This window comes from Lissotriton helveticus, chromosome 6 (genome assembly GCF_964261635.1).
Source record: "Lissotriton helveticus chromosome 6, aLisHel1.1, whole genome shotgun sequence".
NCBI lineage: Eukaryota > Metazoa > Chordata > Amphibia > Caudata > Salamandridae > Lissotriton > Lissotriton helveticus.
In genome coordinates, this window is record NC_136067.1 from 1,381,837,617 (window position 1) to 1,381,854,704 (window position 17,088).

A 17,088-nucleotide genomic window follows, 5' to 3' on the forward strand; every position below is an offset into this window, starting at 1 on the left:
CATTCACTTCTCTGACATCGACATCATAAACCGATGACTACATAAACAGCCTAACCCAGCACTGCTTTGTCAATCACCTCCACTTCTGAAAATCTTTTTTAAATCTGCCAAAAAACAAAGTTTAAAAAGAAAACAACAGCATACAACCAATAATTGTTTTAAAACAAAGATGAATCCACATGCATGGCATAGAATTGTTTAACAAAATTTACATCAACAAGAATGTTTTAAAGTAAAAGTAAGAGGCATGTTTTATTGTATACATTGTGTTACAACGTATGTACTGAAGTATTGGAAGTACACTTTGGATGTAGTAGACATCTTTGAAGTAATTTGTTTGAATCTCAAATGTTGATATTTTTATCAACTTACTTTGGAATACTTCAGTTGATATATATTCACAGGTTTAAAAAGCAGCACAACCCTGTAAACGATTACTCCCCCTTCATGAATGAGGTAATCAAACCATTATTTGGTGCTAGCGAAGCAAGGGGGGTACATTAAGCCACTTCAAACAGGTTAACCGTAGAACAGCATAACATTATATGCCAGGGGCTATTATGGTTGTCAAATGTCCTCTACCAGAGTTATAAGACTCAGCCACAAAAGCGGTCCAATTCCCTAAAAGATGGCCTTAAAAAACCAAGGTAGCCCAAGGCAAGGGTTCTAACACTATTCAAACATTGCACCCACTAAGTGTAGATTGTTCTAAGTCACACTGGGGAAAACAGAGATAAGCATTGGAATGTCTGAGCAGAAGGTATATACCACTCACTATTGGTACTTCAACAACACCACTGTCTATAAAGGAATGTTTGGCATTCCAAGGTTATAATTGACATCAATGCTTCCTTGTCCCACCCACTGTGCGGGCAAATTTGTGCTTTTCCAATCAAGGTTAAAATCCTTTATTCTCAGCCTTAGAATAATTTCCAATTGCTCCCAGTTTACTGTAGCAACAAGTTTGAAAATTCATCACAAAATCAAACCACCTCCCCACCCATAAAACATGTTTGGGGCAGAAAACAGCCCTTCTTCTGGGCTTCAGGATAGAATAGTGACAAACCAAGCCAGCCCCCTCATGAGAATTAATTACACTTTTAACACAAATAGTCGCGAAAGATAATAACTTATTCAATAGTCAAGATCATAACCATTGCGTTGAAAGTAAAGCAGCCATGAGGCTGGCTCTCATTGATCATTCCACCCTTGAATTAGGTCCTCATTTGCAAGACAAATCAATGTAGGTGCTGCTCCATGTTCATTAAAAATGTTCAGCTATGATTTAGGAGACAGTCATGGTACTACTTTGCAGTGTCATCTGTTGAACTTATTATTAAAACAGCCTTAGCATCACTCTTATCTATCCCATATATTCCAGTTAAGGCATCCTAGTACATATGTAAGAAACATTCTGGTGTTGACCAATATTTATATGTCCGAAGCAGTGTTGATATACATTCAAAAGAAAGAAAAGCATGGTCACAAGAAACTCAAAACTTGTAGTCATCTCTGTAACGATCTCTCGAATACCGATATAAAATATTTTGCCAGAGGCAGCACAAGCGAGCCTGTTCCTGAAATGAGCGTAGATTGCTGAAAAGGAAAAATCATTTGGACTACTGTTTGACAATAGTGCACTGTATAACGACTATATAAGATGTAGCTTTAATACACAAAAGCAATCTGGAGAACGACAGAATATTTGATGAGTGCACAATAAACAAAGTCTCAGACCTATTTTTACAACATTTTAAAAGATTTACCACCCGTGTTTGTTTTCGAGGCGCCAAATCTCTCAAGGTGTATACGTAGACACTGCTATACACATATTTGCATCTGCTGCAGACTATTTCACGGGGGTCCGAGTGTTACATGAGCTCAGGAAATGTTAACGATGGTTTAGTAGTTGGTGTGCATTTTAATTTTTTTAAATCACTATCTACATACTGATTTATGTATGGCACTTCTTCACGTTTACCAGAAAGCAGTCTTTGTAATGGCTTCCCAATCAGTAGAACAGAAAGCCAAAAAAAACGGTGTGGAGAGACTGTCTTCCTTTAAAGCTGCAAGCTTTAAAGGAACATTAGAAGAGGGATGGTGTACTTTTAGTTTATAAAAATATACAGTGGCTCTTGCAGCTCGTAAAACAACAAACTGTCCAAACTGCTCAAGGCATAGTTTTCAGGCATAGAGCATCAGAAGTCCATCACACTGTGCCAACTTAACTAGTTTGCTCAGTCTTTTTGGCTTTCTTCGGACTTGTCGCTTCTTCTGCCGACGTCTTTTCGCTTCGTCTTTTCTTAAGGCCTTTTACTTTTCTTGTCTGCAATTTATCCAGGTCTTGTTTCTGCATATGGATTCGTCCATAGGTTGTTCCGAATGTGTCACGAGATATATTTTTCTTCTTCTTGATCTGCAGCAAGAAAAGGAAAATGTATAAGTTGACTCAAGAGAAATTATATTTTCTGAAGAGTTAGCATAGGCTACACGCCTCACAGTGAAGCACATAAAACATGAAGATGTGTATAGCGGTTACGTTAAGGGAAATTTCGAATTGTTTGAAACATGTAACAGCCTAGAGAATGGAGGAATGTCATATGGGAAAATCATGAATGAAGCATGACTGCTAAAACACTTTACTGCCGACTGCTTGTGACACCGAGGAGCACTCTTTACACATTTTACAATTTACCAGCAAATTCCCTTTCAGAAATACACAGCGCCTTTCAGTAACATGCCTACAACTTTACATTACTTGACTGGCACTATCCATCCAGGAGACTTCCATTAATGAGAATTGTGCACCTTTTACTACTTTCGGACCAATTTATTTTTTCATATTGAGCAATGTTCTCTAGCGCTGATTGAGCTAAAGCAAAAAACTACATTCATCTAAATAAACTACGAGCTTGCACCTCCCGCAAGAGACACCAGCAACATTTTAGAACAAGCATTGGGTCAGGGCTTAATGTGCTAACACAGGGGCTTCAGCACATTACTTCGAGGCATACAGGATGAAGAAGGAAAGGGCATAGAGGGCTGCAGCTGTAGAGTAGTACATCATGCAGTTCACTTTCAGTGGAGGTTGCAGGCTACACAGTGAGATGAATACACCACTCGGCTGAACCAAGACGTTAAAGTCTCAAGCAAACAGCGGAAAGGGGCTGATCAAAGAAAACCGAAGAGTCAAAGGACAAAACCTCTACTCTATTTATACTGTTAGCAATAGGTAACCTTGACAACTGCACTAACAGAACCTAGACCCGAAAAAAGCTGCGCTGAAAACAAAAAAGTACATGTTCATTTTAGGTGTAAAAACACGAGTGCGTAATCATGCAATCAAAATGATGGCAGAATGTTTGTGATGGTCTGCAGTTTGTTATAGATGTAACAATTCAGCCTTAGCAAAAAGAGTCGATGTGGAAAAATCAGTAGTTTGAAAAGTAAGAGTGAGAAATGACACTGTTCTGCAGATTTTTTTAAAATATTTATAGTTTTCAATAAACAATTGGCGCGTTTAGTTTTAAGAAAACTTGGTTACCCGGAAGCCACTAGTCATGGTTCCTAATGCTATTCTGATTGCACGATTCTGTGGCTCATGGTGGTGTTATGAAGAGCAAAATCGAGAGGTAGGGCAATGGTTTGCCCTTTAAATAGTTTTAATTTGAACAGTTAATGTTACAGTAATAAATCGCAAAGATTTAGCATAGGTGGCTTTGGATGACGGAACATACTTTAGACAACTATTTGACACCATCTTCTCCCAATTGTTAAATTTGTTTTAAAATGTTAAATCTAGATATAAAAAAAAAAGAACTTTAGACCAGCTGGGTACGCTTCACTTCACAATTTATTTATTTGGAGCATTTGAAAAAGAGGGTTTCATTCCTTGTATATCCAACTGATACCCAAGATCATACAGTAAGCCATCCGTCACGGAGTCTAAAGCAAATTTGGGGTGCACTCAAACGCAGGCTATCCCATTAAGGTAATGCCAGTTTGACTGCCCACAAAATATAAATAAACAAGCTATGGCAGAGCCAATAGGTCCTACTTTGCTATTGGGTGCCAGTCTATTGGGTTTGCCAACGTAATGGAGGTTTTTTGACACACTTACAAGATAGCCGTCAAAATAAATGCAGCTATCTTGTATTGGAGTTTCTAATAAACATAAAAACGACATTACAGGATGGACGGTGTATATGTGCGTGATTGCACTGCAGCTATTTTGGAATGGGTTGTTTTTCCCAATCCTTGTCAACCATAGGAGGTTGGGAGAGGAGTGGGGTGGTGTCCCATTGTGCACTGTGGAGACTGAACAAAGACAGTGAGGATGGAAGGTGGCAGTGCAGAGGTTATCAGAGAGCACCATGTAACAGTCCACAAAATGCCCTGGCTTTAATGACAGCCCACCCAGCCAATGACAACTAAAAAAGAAATGCCAGCAGTCAATGGCGGAAGGGTGCTGACCTACAGTGTACACTTTTGTTTTGTATGTATGTGAAGGTGTACTGAGAACCTGAGGTCCCCAACAAAGAATTACAGTGGTCTGTGGACAAGACTTAGAAAGGGATGGCAGCCATTACTTACACCTTCTGCTAGCATCTTAGAGAGGTCCATGCAAAACTATCACACCTGGAGGAATCTGGTTGGAGCATAAAATTATGCAGGCTACATTTTTTCCTCAAACCAGCTCTTTGTCAGTGTCAGTGTCTTGTATGACATTTGCATTCGAGGTGTGTTTTTCATGAAATTTCGCAAAACAAAAGTTTACATGCAGCACAAAGGGCTAACCCAAGATTACGTATTTTCGCAGGTGAAGCGTACACTTGGCCTACCGGCGGTATCGGAGTACGATTCACCCTACCTTCGAATGGCATATTCCAGGGGAAAGATAGGGTCTGAGGACAGTCAGAGCAAAGGCATTTTTGTTCTACGCAGGTGGTGATGGAGAGGGTGTTCTGAAGTGTAGATGCTTGGACTAAAAGCGGTCATTTTCTACCTAGTCATCCTAAATGATTACACAGCGAGGTAACAGTTAAAGGATCTAACCAAGCTGGTGGCCTGGAATGTTTTACAGAAAGGTGTACCAAGGAACCATAGGCACAGTGCGCTTGATGAGAGGGTCACAATGACTGGTATTTTATGTGACTTTCACCAGGAGTCAGAGAGGAGTAGAAGAGGTGACAGGCAGCTGTATTTTGGACTTTGCTGCAGGTTGGACAGTAACTGAACTGAAGGGCAGAGGTAGACAATTTTGATACAAAAGAGGCCGTTACTGCCTTTATCAAATGGGAAAAACATTAAAGATCTGAAACAGAAAAACACCTTCCTAAACTGGTGCTCTAAGGACAAAAGAAAGTCCAGAAGACTTCCATGTTAATTTACAAAGCTAAAAGTTGTACATTCAGTGTAGCCTTCTTAACCTCCAATGTCACTTCAAAGGTGTGAGAACAGAGCAGTACAGTGCTTGCAATCTATACCTTAAGAGCTTTCGGGCGTTTCATTGCCAGTTTATAAAGATCATCTGAAGCCAAATGTGTTCTCCGCACAGTAAAATCAAAGGAAGGTCCAATTTCTTCAAGTTCAATCCTCGGAGTCTTACAGCCAGATTTCTTCAACAGCACTCTAGGAGAAATGTAGCAAAGAAGTTATAAACACACGAACAATGACTGTTTACAAAAGTAGACTATTGCCTTGTGTGTCCATTTCAGCCGGAGTCGTAAACTTCACTTTGCGATCATACACAAAACATATTGAAAGTTGGGTTGACAATGGTTATTGCAAAAACATACTACGAATCATTGCAACTTTCAGAAAAAGTGGTTGCTTTGTTATCATAGTACGTCGTAGGTGGCAAATAACCCACAGCTGTGGAAGACAACACACCACTTCAAAACACAATATTGGCCTCTTGGTCTAAAGATTCATTGATGGGTATTAAGTGTCCCTTTCTTAGGACAAATACCCTCACCCACCCAAAGGTGGCATGCTTCATCATAGGGGATCTCCGCGCACTACGAACCTAGCAGTAGTGTGGGTTGCAACCCCCTCTCTAAGAGGGAGGAGCTCAGGGATGTTTTGGTGGAGATATTGAGGTGTACTAAACCTCTAGATGAGCTGGATGTGGTGAGAAGGGTGTGAAAGAAATGTGAAAAAGTGATTAAACTGAATCAGTGGTATGCTGGGTAACTTTATTCTGGCATCCATGGTTCAGGATTAAAACAGAAGCTAAAACAGGGAGTGATTCAATCTGTCAAAGCAAAAAGATGGTCGACATATTTCTGTCTAATACTTCCAAAAGGGATGTAGCGGCTCTGGTGGTCTCTAAATTTCCTCTGGTCCTATTTCTGTGTTTATTATATTGAACAGCCACGGCTGTGGACCTTATCAGGCTTGACAACACCGACATATACAGTTGACTTTGCTCTTCTTTTATTTTTTTTCACCTGAGCCCTACCAGTTTACCTTTTATCCCTGTCACTCCAGGATAAGCTGCAGCAACAATGACTGAATTTATCAGTCTAGCTTTTGATGAATCGACCGTTCAAGACATTCTTAATGCTCCAAGACTTCTTACCCAGCATACCACTGATTCAGTTTTAATCACTTTTTCCCATTTATTTCACACCCTTCTCACCACATCCAGCTCATCTAGAGGTTTAGTACACCTCAATATCTCCACTACAACATCCCTGAACTACTTCCTCTTAGAGAGGGGGTTGTCGCCCGCACTATGACTAGGTTCGTAGTGCGAGGAGACCCCCTATGATGAAGTATGCCACCTTTGGGTGGGTGAGGGGATTCAACCTAAGAAAGGAACACTTCAATACCCGTCAATGAATCCTAAGACCAAGAGGCCCTTATTGTGTTTTTTCAGCTATACGAGTAGGGAATCGGCCTCTGGTGGTCTCTAAATTTTCTCTGGTCCTATTTCTATGTTTATTATAATATATTCAACTTACCTTTAGAAACAGATGAAAGATTCAAATGACCTGGAAATTGCACATTTAATGTGAGAAATTCCAATATTAGTATCACCTACACAATGTGAAATCAGAGGTTCTGATGCCTGCAATTCGGTAGACCCGCTTTCTTAAATTCTGACAAAACCAAGGTCATCTGAATACCCCTTCTCCTTTTCCATTTCAACAGTATCCTTAACCTACTGACATCAACTAACGATTAAGACAGAGTAAAGGTATATCATACTTGGCAAAGATGTACATTGAGAATCAATGGTGATAAAGGAGATGTGATCGACTCCTTGAATAAATATAAACAAAAACCCAGCAGAAAAAAAAGCTTCAACAATTATGGCATCCTGAATGTATTTATTAACCCGTTGGCTGCTTCCGCTTTTTTGCGGCAGTGCGGCCGTTTTAAAAAATGGGCGCGGTCGCGTCGGCCATTGGCCGACGGCAGCACCAGCGAGGTAGTGCTGCAGTCGGCCAATGGCCGACGGCAGCAGCCAACGGGTTAAATCTGGAGGACTGATAAATGATATTTACTTGTAGCTCCGCATAAAAATCTTGCCATCCATTGCTGTGAAATGTAGAACATGCTCCAAGCCAGCCAATCGAATATTTGGAACTGTTGGACCTCTGAAGAAATCTGAAAAGAAAATTATGTAACATTGATCTCACAAGTTCCTATGAAGGTCCAACAAAGTTCAACACTCCAAAGCTACGACCATGAATAACGGGTTAGAACTATGGGTTAGAATACTCAGAAAACACAATGTTAAAATCCTTAGGTAGCAGGTGTTCCCTTACAAGAGACAATAGGTGCAAAAGGCCATCAAAACGACAACTATCAAATCTTTCACCCCCCATGCGCACAACCCTTAGGAAAGAGTAAAATTGAAATGAATTCCAAGTTACCACAAAACTCTGAAAAATAGTAAATCACATCTTGTACTGATGGCTGAAAGTGCTGTCTTCTGTGCACAAACGTCAGCTAACTGGTGGCTTACCAATAAGAAGGCTTTTTAACCTTCTGTAGTCTTCTGTTACTTCAAACGTGTCTCCAGCAAATACCAGCATGGGCTTTGTACCTTCTGGACATTTACTGTTCTGGAAGAAAATAAAAAAGTATTGAAGTAAAAACTGATTTATGACCTTGCACCATTTTGTTCCCAAACCAGTCTGCGAAAGGTCATTCTTCTACACTGACCCCCCTTCCCCCAGTGTAGGGGTTCTACACAATATTAAGTTGCCATAAGAAGACACTTGGAAATATCTGGTGAAAAAGTGGCTTCTTGGCTATGCAAACAAAGAGATTGAGTGATAAAACAGGTGTCACTTACTCTTAAATGCCTAGCCTTTATCCAACCCAAGGGAACAGTGATGAAAAGTCATCCAATCGAGTAATTCAGTCACCAATGAGAAATGAACTATTGTATTCTTGGAATCAGTTAAAGCTACCTTTTCGTTTTCCCGATACTATCCAACAACAGTGACTTACTCTTCCAGAATTTGCAGTCTTTCTTGTGACCAATGATTTGATACCCGCTGAGTCTGAGCTGTAACTACACCAAGCTCCCTGATAGAGGCTTCCTAACCAACATCCATAGCTGGACATTTCAATATTGCTTTTGAGCGATAAGACCAAATGAAGGTAACCTGGACAAACAGCTGACGATAAAAAAATACTCAACTTGCTCTTTAACTTCTCAAGTGCATCAGAATTCGACTACCTAGTTAAATCGCTACAGGGGGCATCTTAGATGTAAAACCTAGGTTTGAGTTTCTTAATGTTTGTAAATGAAAACCAAAAAACACAAAGCTGTTGCTTCCTTTGCATGCATTTTATGACAGCAATGCAACTGCTTTGACTCTCCTGTCTCAGCTGCTTCAAAACTTAACATTTGCATTCTTCTGATCTCCAAATTCCTTACAGTGGTAGGAAATTTCAGGACAAGATTTTGATGCTGGCAAATTTCCTCCCCTAAACACAGCTTCACTAGATCACTACTTATCCATGGTCTGGTCACAAAACAGTGTACATGAAAAAAATAACCTTAAATAGCTAATAGAGGCAGTTCCGGCAGAAACAAAAAAGGTACAAGGCGGAAAACGCCATCTACTGTACTAACAATCCCTGCTCACGAATACAACTTTCAAAAGTTACTTCAACTTGCTGATGGAATTCACATAATGCTTAATTCATAACTAAATACTTTTTCTTAGAAGGCTCTTGCCCACTTGCGGTGCAACCACTACTTGCATGGGCATCACCCAAAGTCTTGAGCGCCTTCACTACTCTTGAGGCAACCTGATAGTGTTCAGTTGGTGGCAGGCTTGCGACTAGTCCTAGAGAACATCGGGATCACACAGAGGAAACAGGACATTTAAAATAAAAATCAGGACATTTTCCTCCCTCCTAGAGCCCCAATTGCTGAAACGATTTACACCAAATGTGGTATGAAAGAAGAACTTTATTCAGATAGCGTGCTTTTCTAGTTTTGTTGCATTTCTGTCCTGTAATTTTTTAAATATCAGCGTTTTAAACACTTGCAGAGCAAGCTTTAAAGCTGTAACTTTTTTTATATATATGCCGTTTAGGGCTCGCAAATACTTTGCTAGTCCAGAAATTGAAACAAATCCACACATAAATAAACTGACAAGACGATAGAGACTTTTCTCCTCCTTTTTGGATCCGGGGCATGAAGGATGCGATTGCGGATCCGAGAAATATTAATGGCTGCTGCCACATAAGAGAATTTTGCTTGCAGCAGCCATTACATATTGTGGGGCACAGTCCCCTGTCCAACCCACCCAAAAAGGGCAATCTACGAGGGAATAATAGGCACACAAGGGAATTATGAGTTGAGGTACGATTCAAAACTTAAACCTTGTCTATAATTCAAATTAAATTTAACCCTTTAGTAAAGCTGATGTTTCCTGAGCATAACGAGGCCAAGCCCTGCGCCCATCACCCAGGCGGGGTTGGAAATTAAGTACATTATGAAAGAAATGAAATTAGCTGGAAACAAATATTTAACAACAGAGTCATGGTTCTAGCTCGAATGTAAAAAACCACTGACATTCACCAGTCATGGTTATCAACACAAGCCATAACTTGCAGCGCCCGCCATGCTCAAAACACCAATTTGAAAAAGGCATAAAAACAAGCTATCAAGAAAGAGATGTGGTGGAAGGCATGTGTTATTTAGAACCATAAATGCTGAATTTCCATTTTTTCTTGCATTGGAGCCAGAAACTCACTTTTTAACTGAGGGAGATGAGAGGGGCGAGAGGGGGCACTGCGCACGCGGGATATGTATGTATGTATGTATGTATGTATGTATGTATGTATGTATGTATGTGTATGTATATATATATATATATATATATATATATATATATATATATATATCTCAATCAAAAGGTGTCCTGAGGCGAGAAGACGCACACAGTAGGATAACAAAAGTCATTTATTTGCGAAAACCAACTTGCCAGGTATCTGAGTCAAGGTCCATTCCTAACGCGTTTCAGAGCGGAGAGTGCTCCTTCATCAGATATATATATATATATATATAGTTAGTTTAGGGACCTAATGAGCAAGCATGAAGATACACCGGACGTTCCACAGAGCACAATGAATTCCACACAAGCAAAAACACTAACACGATACTGTTATACCCTATTCACAGAAGGGGACTCTGCATGCAGAAAGGTAAACATTTACTGTGGCGCTGGACAATGCTTTCTGAAATGTTAAAGAAGCAGCCTACAGTCCCGTCATTATGATAGCCAGGGCTGGCTCTGGGGCAGTGCAAATGGTGCAGTCGCACATGGTGCTGACCCAGGGTGCTGTGTTTGGAAATAATATAAATAACGAACGGGTTTAAAAACACCTGCTGCGGAGTCCTTTGTGTGTCCAATAGTTTTCAGGAAACAATACAAATTTCAAGATAATTGTGGGGATTAAGGTTCCCGCTAAAAAGAGATCAGGGTTTTAGCTAGTGGCAGTTCGGACTCGTCATAAAGCAACACAGAGAGTAAAGTGCTTTCTGCAAAGAAAGTGTACCATGCAGATCACAGAACTATATTTTACAAGGATAGCTCAGTGGGTTACTGCTTTTGTCACAGAGATCCTTTTGTTTCCTGCAGTTCATAAGTTACACTCCTGATATAGCATTATGACCTATGAACTGTCAAAGAACTGCAGGTAAACTGAAGAGTATAGGTAGCTGATTAGGATTTAATAGTTCCTATTATCCACCATCCGGTACGTGTCCAGTACATACACAAAACATGTTTGCAGCCCAGCCTTTTTAAAAATAAAGTTAAAACAATTGTTAACTTAATATATTGAACTTTTTTTCCATTTTTTAATCACAAGTTTTGAAAAACGGGCATAGGCCGTGTAGTGGCACCTGCTAAATTTGTTTTTATTAGAGTTAATGAAATTTCATTCAACAATTTATAGCTTTATATGTATGTAAAGTGGTAGCTGCCACTTGAATTCCCATTCAGAGTGTTGTGAATAAGACGGACTAAGTGTACATGTGGAAGAAAAAGGCGAAGGTTATGAAGACATGGAGTCAATTGACACCTGCCTACCCTTTTCTCAACACCGTCGATCTTTTTTAAAAAAAGGGGGGGTGGGGGTTAAGGCTACTTACATTTTTAGGCATTCATTTTGACATTGTAACCACTCGTTACTTGAGGCAGGCTTTAGAAGTCAAATCACATAAATCAAGGCAATAATTGCAAGTTTCAGCTTTTACTTTCAATAGCGTCTGTCCAATTTTCTTCAAGGAAATATTTAAATAATATTTACATTCCCCCCCCTTCCTTGTATCGGTGCAAATGGTAAGCAATATTTTGAAGTTGAATTTTGTTTAGTGACCAAAGACCAACTGAAATGAAAAAAGGTCACTCTGCATTTGTGGCATACATGATCCTTTTAATCTATTTTGCGTCAGTTTCGACCCAACTGCCCTGAACAAATATTTGAGTTATGGCAGGCTTTAATCACATTTTTAGTCTCAACGGACAGCAAATGCTGATGATGTTAAAATACCAAAACGTGGCCGCAACAATATCAACGTACTCAAGTTAACAAGTAGACCGCTGGGTGTCGCACCAACACCATAATTCGGGGAAACATGAACGACTATTCAAAGTATTACCTTAATTTCGCTTAAAGCCACAAACTTCTCAACACCAAGTTCAATCATGTCCAGGACGTGGTGGTCAAACATGCGGCCTGTTGAAGGAAATAACGCACTTTTCTTACTTAACACAAGGAAAGAATGCACTTCTCTTATTTAATACAACCAAATACAGGCAAGCAATTCATAGTTCTTGTTACCAACATGGCTTACCAAAAATGAAGTTGTTTGGCCGTTTTTTGTTGTGCGAACCGAACAAAAACAAGGAACAATCCGATTTCTTTGAAAAGAACTCCTACAGTAAGGGGGAAAAGGTAGAACTTTTTTTAATACAGACTAGAGCAACATTCTTCCCGGTGAAAAGTTTGTGTATTTTAATATGCCTTGCATCTCCTTGTCTTCCACATGGGTGCAAGTACACATTTGAAACACAAGAACTCAGCCCCGGTAAATAACATGTCCTAACAGTCATATTTACCAATACCATCCACAACTGGCAACAACGAGCTATTATGGAGCGGACGCATATAAAATTCAAGAAGGGCCTCAACAACCCAAATAGAATGTCTGACAAAAGATTAAATTCAACCTGGCCACAATCCTGAAAGATAAGAAATGGAGGTTTTTTGCCCGTCTACTTCATCCAGACCAGCACTGATGAGCTCTCAGTAGCTCTCCAAGGGTCATCTTCAGAAAGGAGTAGTTTCTGTCCTGTAACTCCAGTTCTGTAGTAGGGGTATCTCTGTTATAGTCATAATCTAGTGAATAGTCCCGCCCATGTGCGCGGACCCTGGAGCAATCAAAAATAATCTCTTTAAGTTGTCAAAACATGCAGAACTGCACAGACACTTAAGAGAGAATTTAAAGACCGATAATGCAGCCTATATCCACAGGCTACCCTGTCCAGTACTTCGACTAGAAATTCCACCAAAAATCCACAAATAGCACAGCCTGTCCAGGGTTTTCTTACAGAGAAAACCTTGCCTGTAACAACAAAACCCTCTGGAATGATAGAGAGGAAGAAGTGGACAGACAAGCCCCATAGGCAGCCATTATGTGGCTCAAAACAGGATACTGTGCCTTTAAGAGAACTTTCCAGAAGCCTCACAGTATCCCAGAATGCACTGCAGGTCCCCTTCACCTTCAATTCTTTTTGAAGGCGTAACACGCCAGACCTGTAGTATTTCTTACATGAATATCTCTCTCCACCGGGGAGGAGGGCGGGCGATTATGACTGTAACAGAGATACCCCTACTACAGAACTGGAGTTACAGGACAGAAACTACTCCTTCTGTAGTAGGGGATCTCTGTGTATAGTCATAATCTAGTGAATAGAATGGCAAGCCCATCCGCACACCAAAGCGGCGGTGGAGAAAAGAGAAATAACACCACTACTGTGCGAACACATTTCGTAGCGAAGCATGCCCAACCCAAGCATCTGCCCTGGTCTCAGTGTCCAGACAGTAATGCTTAATAAGGTATGGACCGACTTCCAAGTGGCTGCCTTGCAGATTTCTGCAATTGAAACACTACGGAGCAAAGCAGTCGTGGCAGCTTTGCCCCTGGTGGAATGAGCCTTAGGTTTACCCCCTAAGGTCTTACAAGCCTTTTGGTAACACAATTGTATACAGGACACAATCCACCTCGAGATGGACTGTTTAGAGGTAGCAAGACTGGTCCTGAATAATCCATAATTGATAAACAATTGGTCTGACCTACGAATATCTACGGTTTTATCCAGATAAAAGTTCAACACCCTCCTAACATCCAGGGAATGCAAAGACCTTTCCGCTGTAGATGAAGGATTCTCAAAAATCGTAGGCAAAGTTATAGTCTGGTTGCCATGGAAGTCAGATATAACTGTTGGAAGAACTTTAGGGTGAGTACGCATAACAACCTTAGCAGCATGAAAAAAAGTCTAAGGTTCTTGGCAACACAACGCCTGAATTTCCTCACCCTGCGGGCCGGTGTAATGGCCACGAGGAACGCCGTCTTCCAGGACAGGTGCTGCAATGAAGCCTTATGAATAGGTTCAAAAACCACCTTCATCAATCCGGACAGCACCACGTTCAATTCCCATGAAGGCGAAGGAAGCCGGACAGGAGGGAACACTTTCTTCGAGCCTTCCAAAAAAACAAAAACTTTTTAATCACAGGGATCCGAAAGAAGGAAGTCTGTGAAGACCATTTCCTGTAGGCAGTCAGCGCAGCACGATGAACCTTAATGAAATGGACATTAAGGCCAGACTGCTCCAGGTGTAGAAGATACGGAAGGATGACATCTTCCTTACACGTCGTTAGGCCATAGTCCTTGAACTTGCACCAGATGCAAAACCTCTTCCACTTGTAAGCACAAGTAGTCCTAGTGGAAGGTCGCCTAACCTTCTTCAGTATGTCCATACAAACTTCTGGTAGATTCAAATGGCCCTATTGCACTATCTCAGGAGCCATGTCGCCAAACTCAAAGTCGAGAGGTTGGGGTGCAACATCTGCCCCCCGAACTTCGTAAAAAGGTCCGGCCTGCACGGCAGCCGTATGTGAGGAAGGAGAGACCGGTGAAGCAGGTCCGTGAACCACCACTGCCTGGGCCATTCCAGGGCAATCAGGATCATCCGTGCCCTGGGACAGCTTAAAGAGTACCGCCGGAATCAGGGGAATGGATGGAAAGGCGCACAGAAAGCTGTTCGACCAGTTAATCCATAACGCATACCCCAGCGTCCCCTGCTGGTAGTACCTGGAGGAGAAGTCTCAGCATCTGCTGTTTTCGGCGGTGGAGAACAGAGCTACGTCTGGAGTCCCCCACCTTGCGAAGACTTCACCTAGTACTTCGTCGTTTATGACCCATTCGTGGCTTTCATGAATCAGACTGCTCAGTGCGTCTGCTTGAACAATCTGCACACCTAGCAGATGGATAGCCGTGATCGACAGTCCTCTGGCTAGAAGCCAGCGCCAGATCGCCAGCGCCTCCTGAGACAGAGTGCGCGATCTCGAACCCCCTTACTTGTTGAGGCAAGACATCGTGGTCGTATTGTCCGTCTGTACAAGCAGAGAGTTGGTCTGGAAGGACGTAACAAACGCATACAGTGCCAAGTGAACACCTCTGAGGTCCAGGAAATTGAAGCGATACGTGGACTCCATCGGGGACCACGTTCCTTGTATCTGTTAGTCTCCGGAATGCACCCCCCCAGCCGTGGAGAGACATATCCGTCACAATAGTCTGTGCGGGAATGTCCTCGTGAAAGGGAACCCCTCTGAGGAGATACTCCGCCGAACACCACCACTTCAGAGACTGAAGAACATGCAGAGACAGTCGTATCTTGTCGTCCCAAGATCCATTCCTCTGATCCCACTGATCCTCCACGCACTCCTGCAAAGATCTCACGGGCAGCCGTGCGTGTGGCGTGAGGAAGATACAAGAGGCCATCGACCCCAGTAGAGCAGACGCCGTCCCCACTGTTGTAGATGGAGGGATCATAAGAGCCTGAGCCTTCCGAAGGAGCGATAATTATCTCTCCTCCGAAGGAGACACGCTTGCTGACAGCGTATTGACGGAGGCTTCCCAAGTACTGTATGCACTGGACCGGGACAGCCTTGGGCAAGTTGATGTGCAACCCCAGCTCGTTCAAAAGAACGCACGTCTTCTGGAAGTGTGCTTGAGCTTTCGAGAAAGAGGAGGCCTTGATCAACCAATCGTCCAGGTACGGGTAGACAAACACCTCGTTTAACCTCAGGTGTGCAGCTACCACTGCCATGCACTTCAAGAATGTTCTGGGCGCCTACGTCAGCCCGACTGGCAGTACTGTGTACTGATAATGATTGACGTCGACTTGGAATCGCAGGAACTTCCTGTGTATGTGCGCAAAAGGGCACATGGAAGTACTCATCCTGTAGATCTATGGCACAGAGCCAAACTCCCTATTGCAGCTGAGGAAAAAACCTGACGCAACGATTCCTCTCTCTGCGAATCCACTCGTTTGCTTGTCGCAAATCCAGAATGGGCCTGAACTCGTTCTTGTCCTTCTTGCGAACCAGAAAGAACCGGGAGTACAGACCTCTTCACCTTTGAGACAGAGGCACGTCTCCTATCGCCCTTTTCCTTAACCGGGTATCGGCCTCCGCCTGGAGCTCGCGCAGCTGAAACCGCGAGCTGACCGGAGGAATTGCTATGAACCGAAGACTGGCTTAGACCCGGCCGGCCTTTGTTCGCTGAGGACAGAAATACACACTGATTTAGTATTTCAACGTTTCCTTTCTTAAGTCTCGTACCTAACCAGGATATCAAGACAGGTGTACTAATACATTCACAAACAAAACACACTGACCATAAAGAAAAATGAAAGCAAATTTTACTCAAATACTTTCACATGTGAAAGGGGCGGGTCATGTCAGCACGAACGGAAAGTGAAGGACGCGACCCACGGTGTTAGAAATAAAAAGGAGCAAGTTTACAACCATCTGTATAGACTAAATCAATACAGAGGTGCATTGAACGTCTAGCCGTCCTGATTAAGACGGACCGAAAATACGATTCAGGAAGAGACCAGGACTCCATGTGGAGCTAGGTCTGCAAGAGGCTGTCCCATATATATATATATATATATATATATATATATATATATATATATATATATATATATATATATATATATATATATATATATATATATATATATATATATATATATATATATATATATATATATATATAGTCCTGATGAAGACCCGCCTCTGATGCGTGAAAAAAATGCATCGCCCCCCCTAGGGTCGAAACGTCGACGCAATCCTCTACTTTGGCGTGAACAAACTATTCAAAATCCTGTAGGATCCAAGATTGAATTGATGTGTCTACAGGATGATTGTATATGTATAGTTGTTTAACCCAAAAGTATATGAAGTAACACATTTTACTTGTTGTTTTTAGTATTACTCTAGCACAAAGTTTTCGTGCCATATATGTTTTAA

The 17,088-nt window shown here is 41.7% G+C and overlaps 1 protein-coding gene across 1 annotated transcript in view; it reads right to left on the bottom strand.

Moving 5' to 3' along the window:
- Window positions 1-225: 225 nt before the first annotated feature.
- RPF2 (ribosome production factor 2 homolog) overlaps window positions 226-17,088 on the bottom strand; it is a 92,596-nt gene continuing 75,733 nt past the window's right edge. Inside the window, exons 5-10 of the mRNA XM_078649161.1 lie at window positions 12,341-12,422; window positions 12,146-12,222; window positions 7,979-8,078; window positions 7,515-7,617; window positions 5,487-5,631; window positions 226-2,416 (exon numbers count right to left, since the gene is read on the bottom strand). Coding sequence (XP_078505287.1) covers window positions 2,225-2,416; window positions 5,487-5,631; window positions 7,515-7,617; window positions 7,979-8,078; window positions 12,146-12,222; window positions 12,341-12,422 — 699 coding nt within the window. The 3' untranslated portion in view covers window positions 226-2,224. The remainder of the gene's footprint in view (window positions 2,417-5,486; window positions 5,632-7,514; window positions 7,618-7,978; window positions 8,079-12,145; window positions 12,223-12,340; window positions 12,423-17,088) is intronic.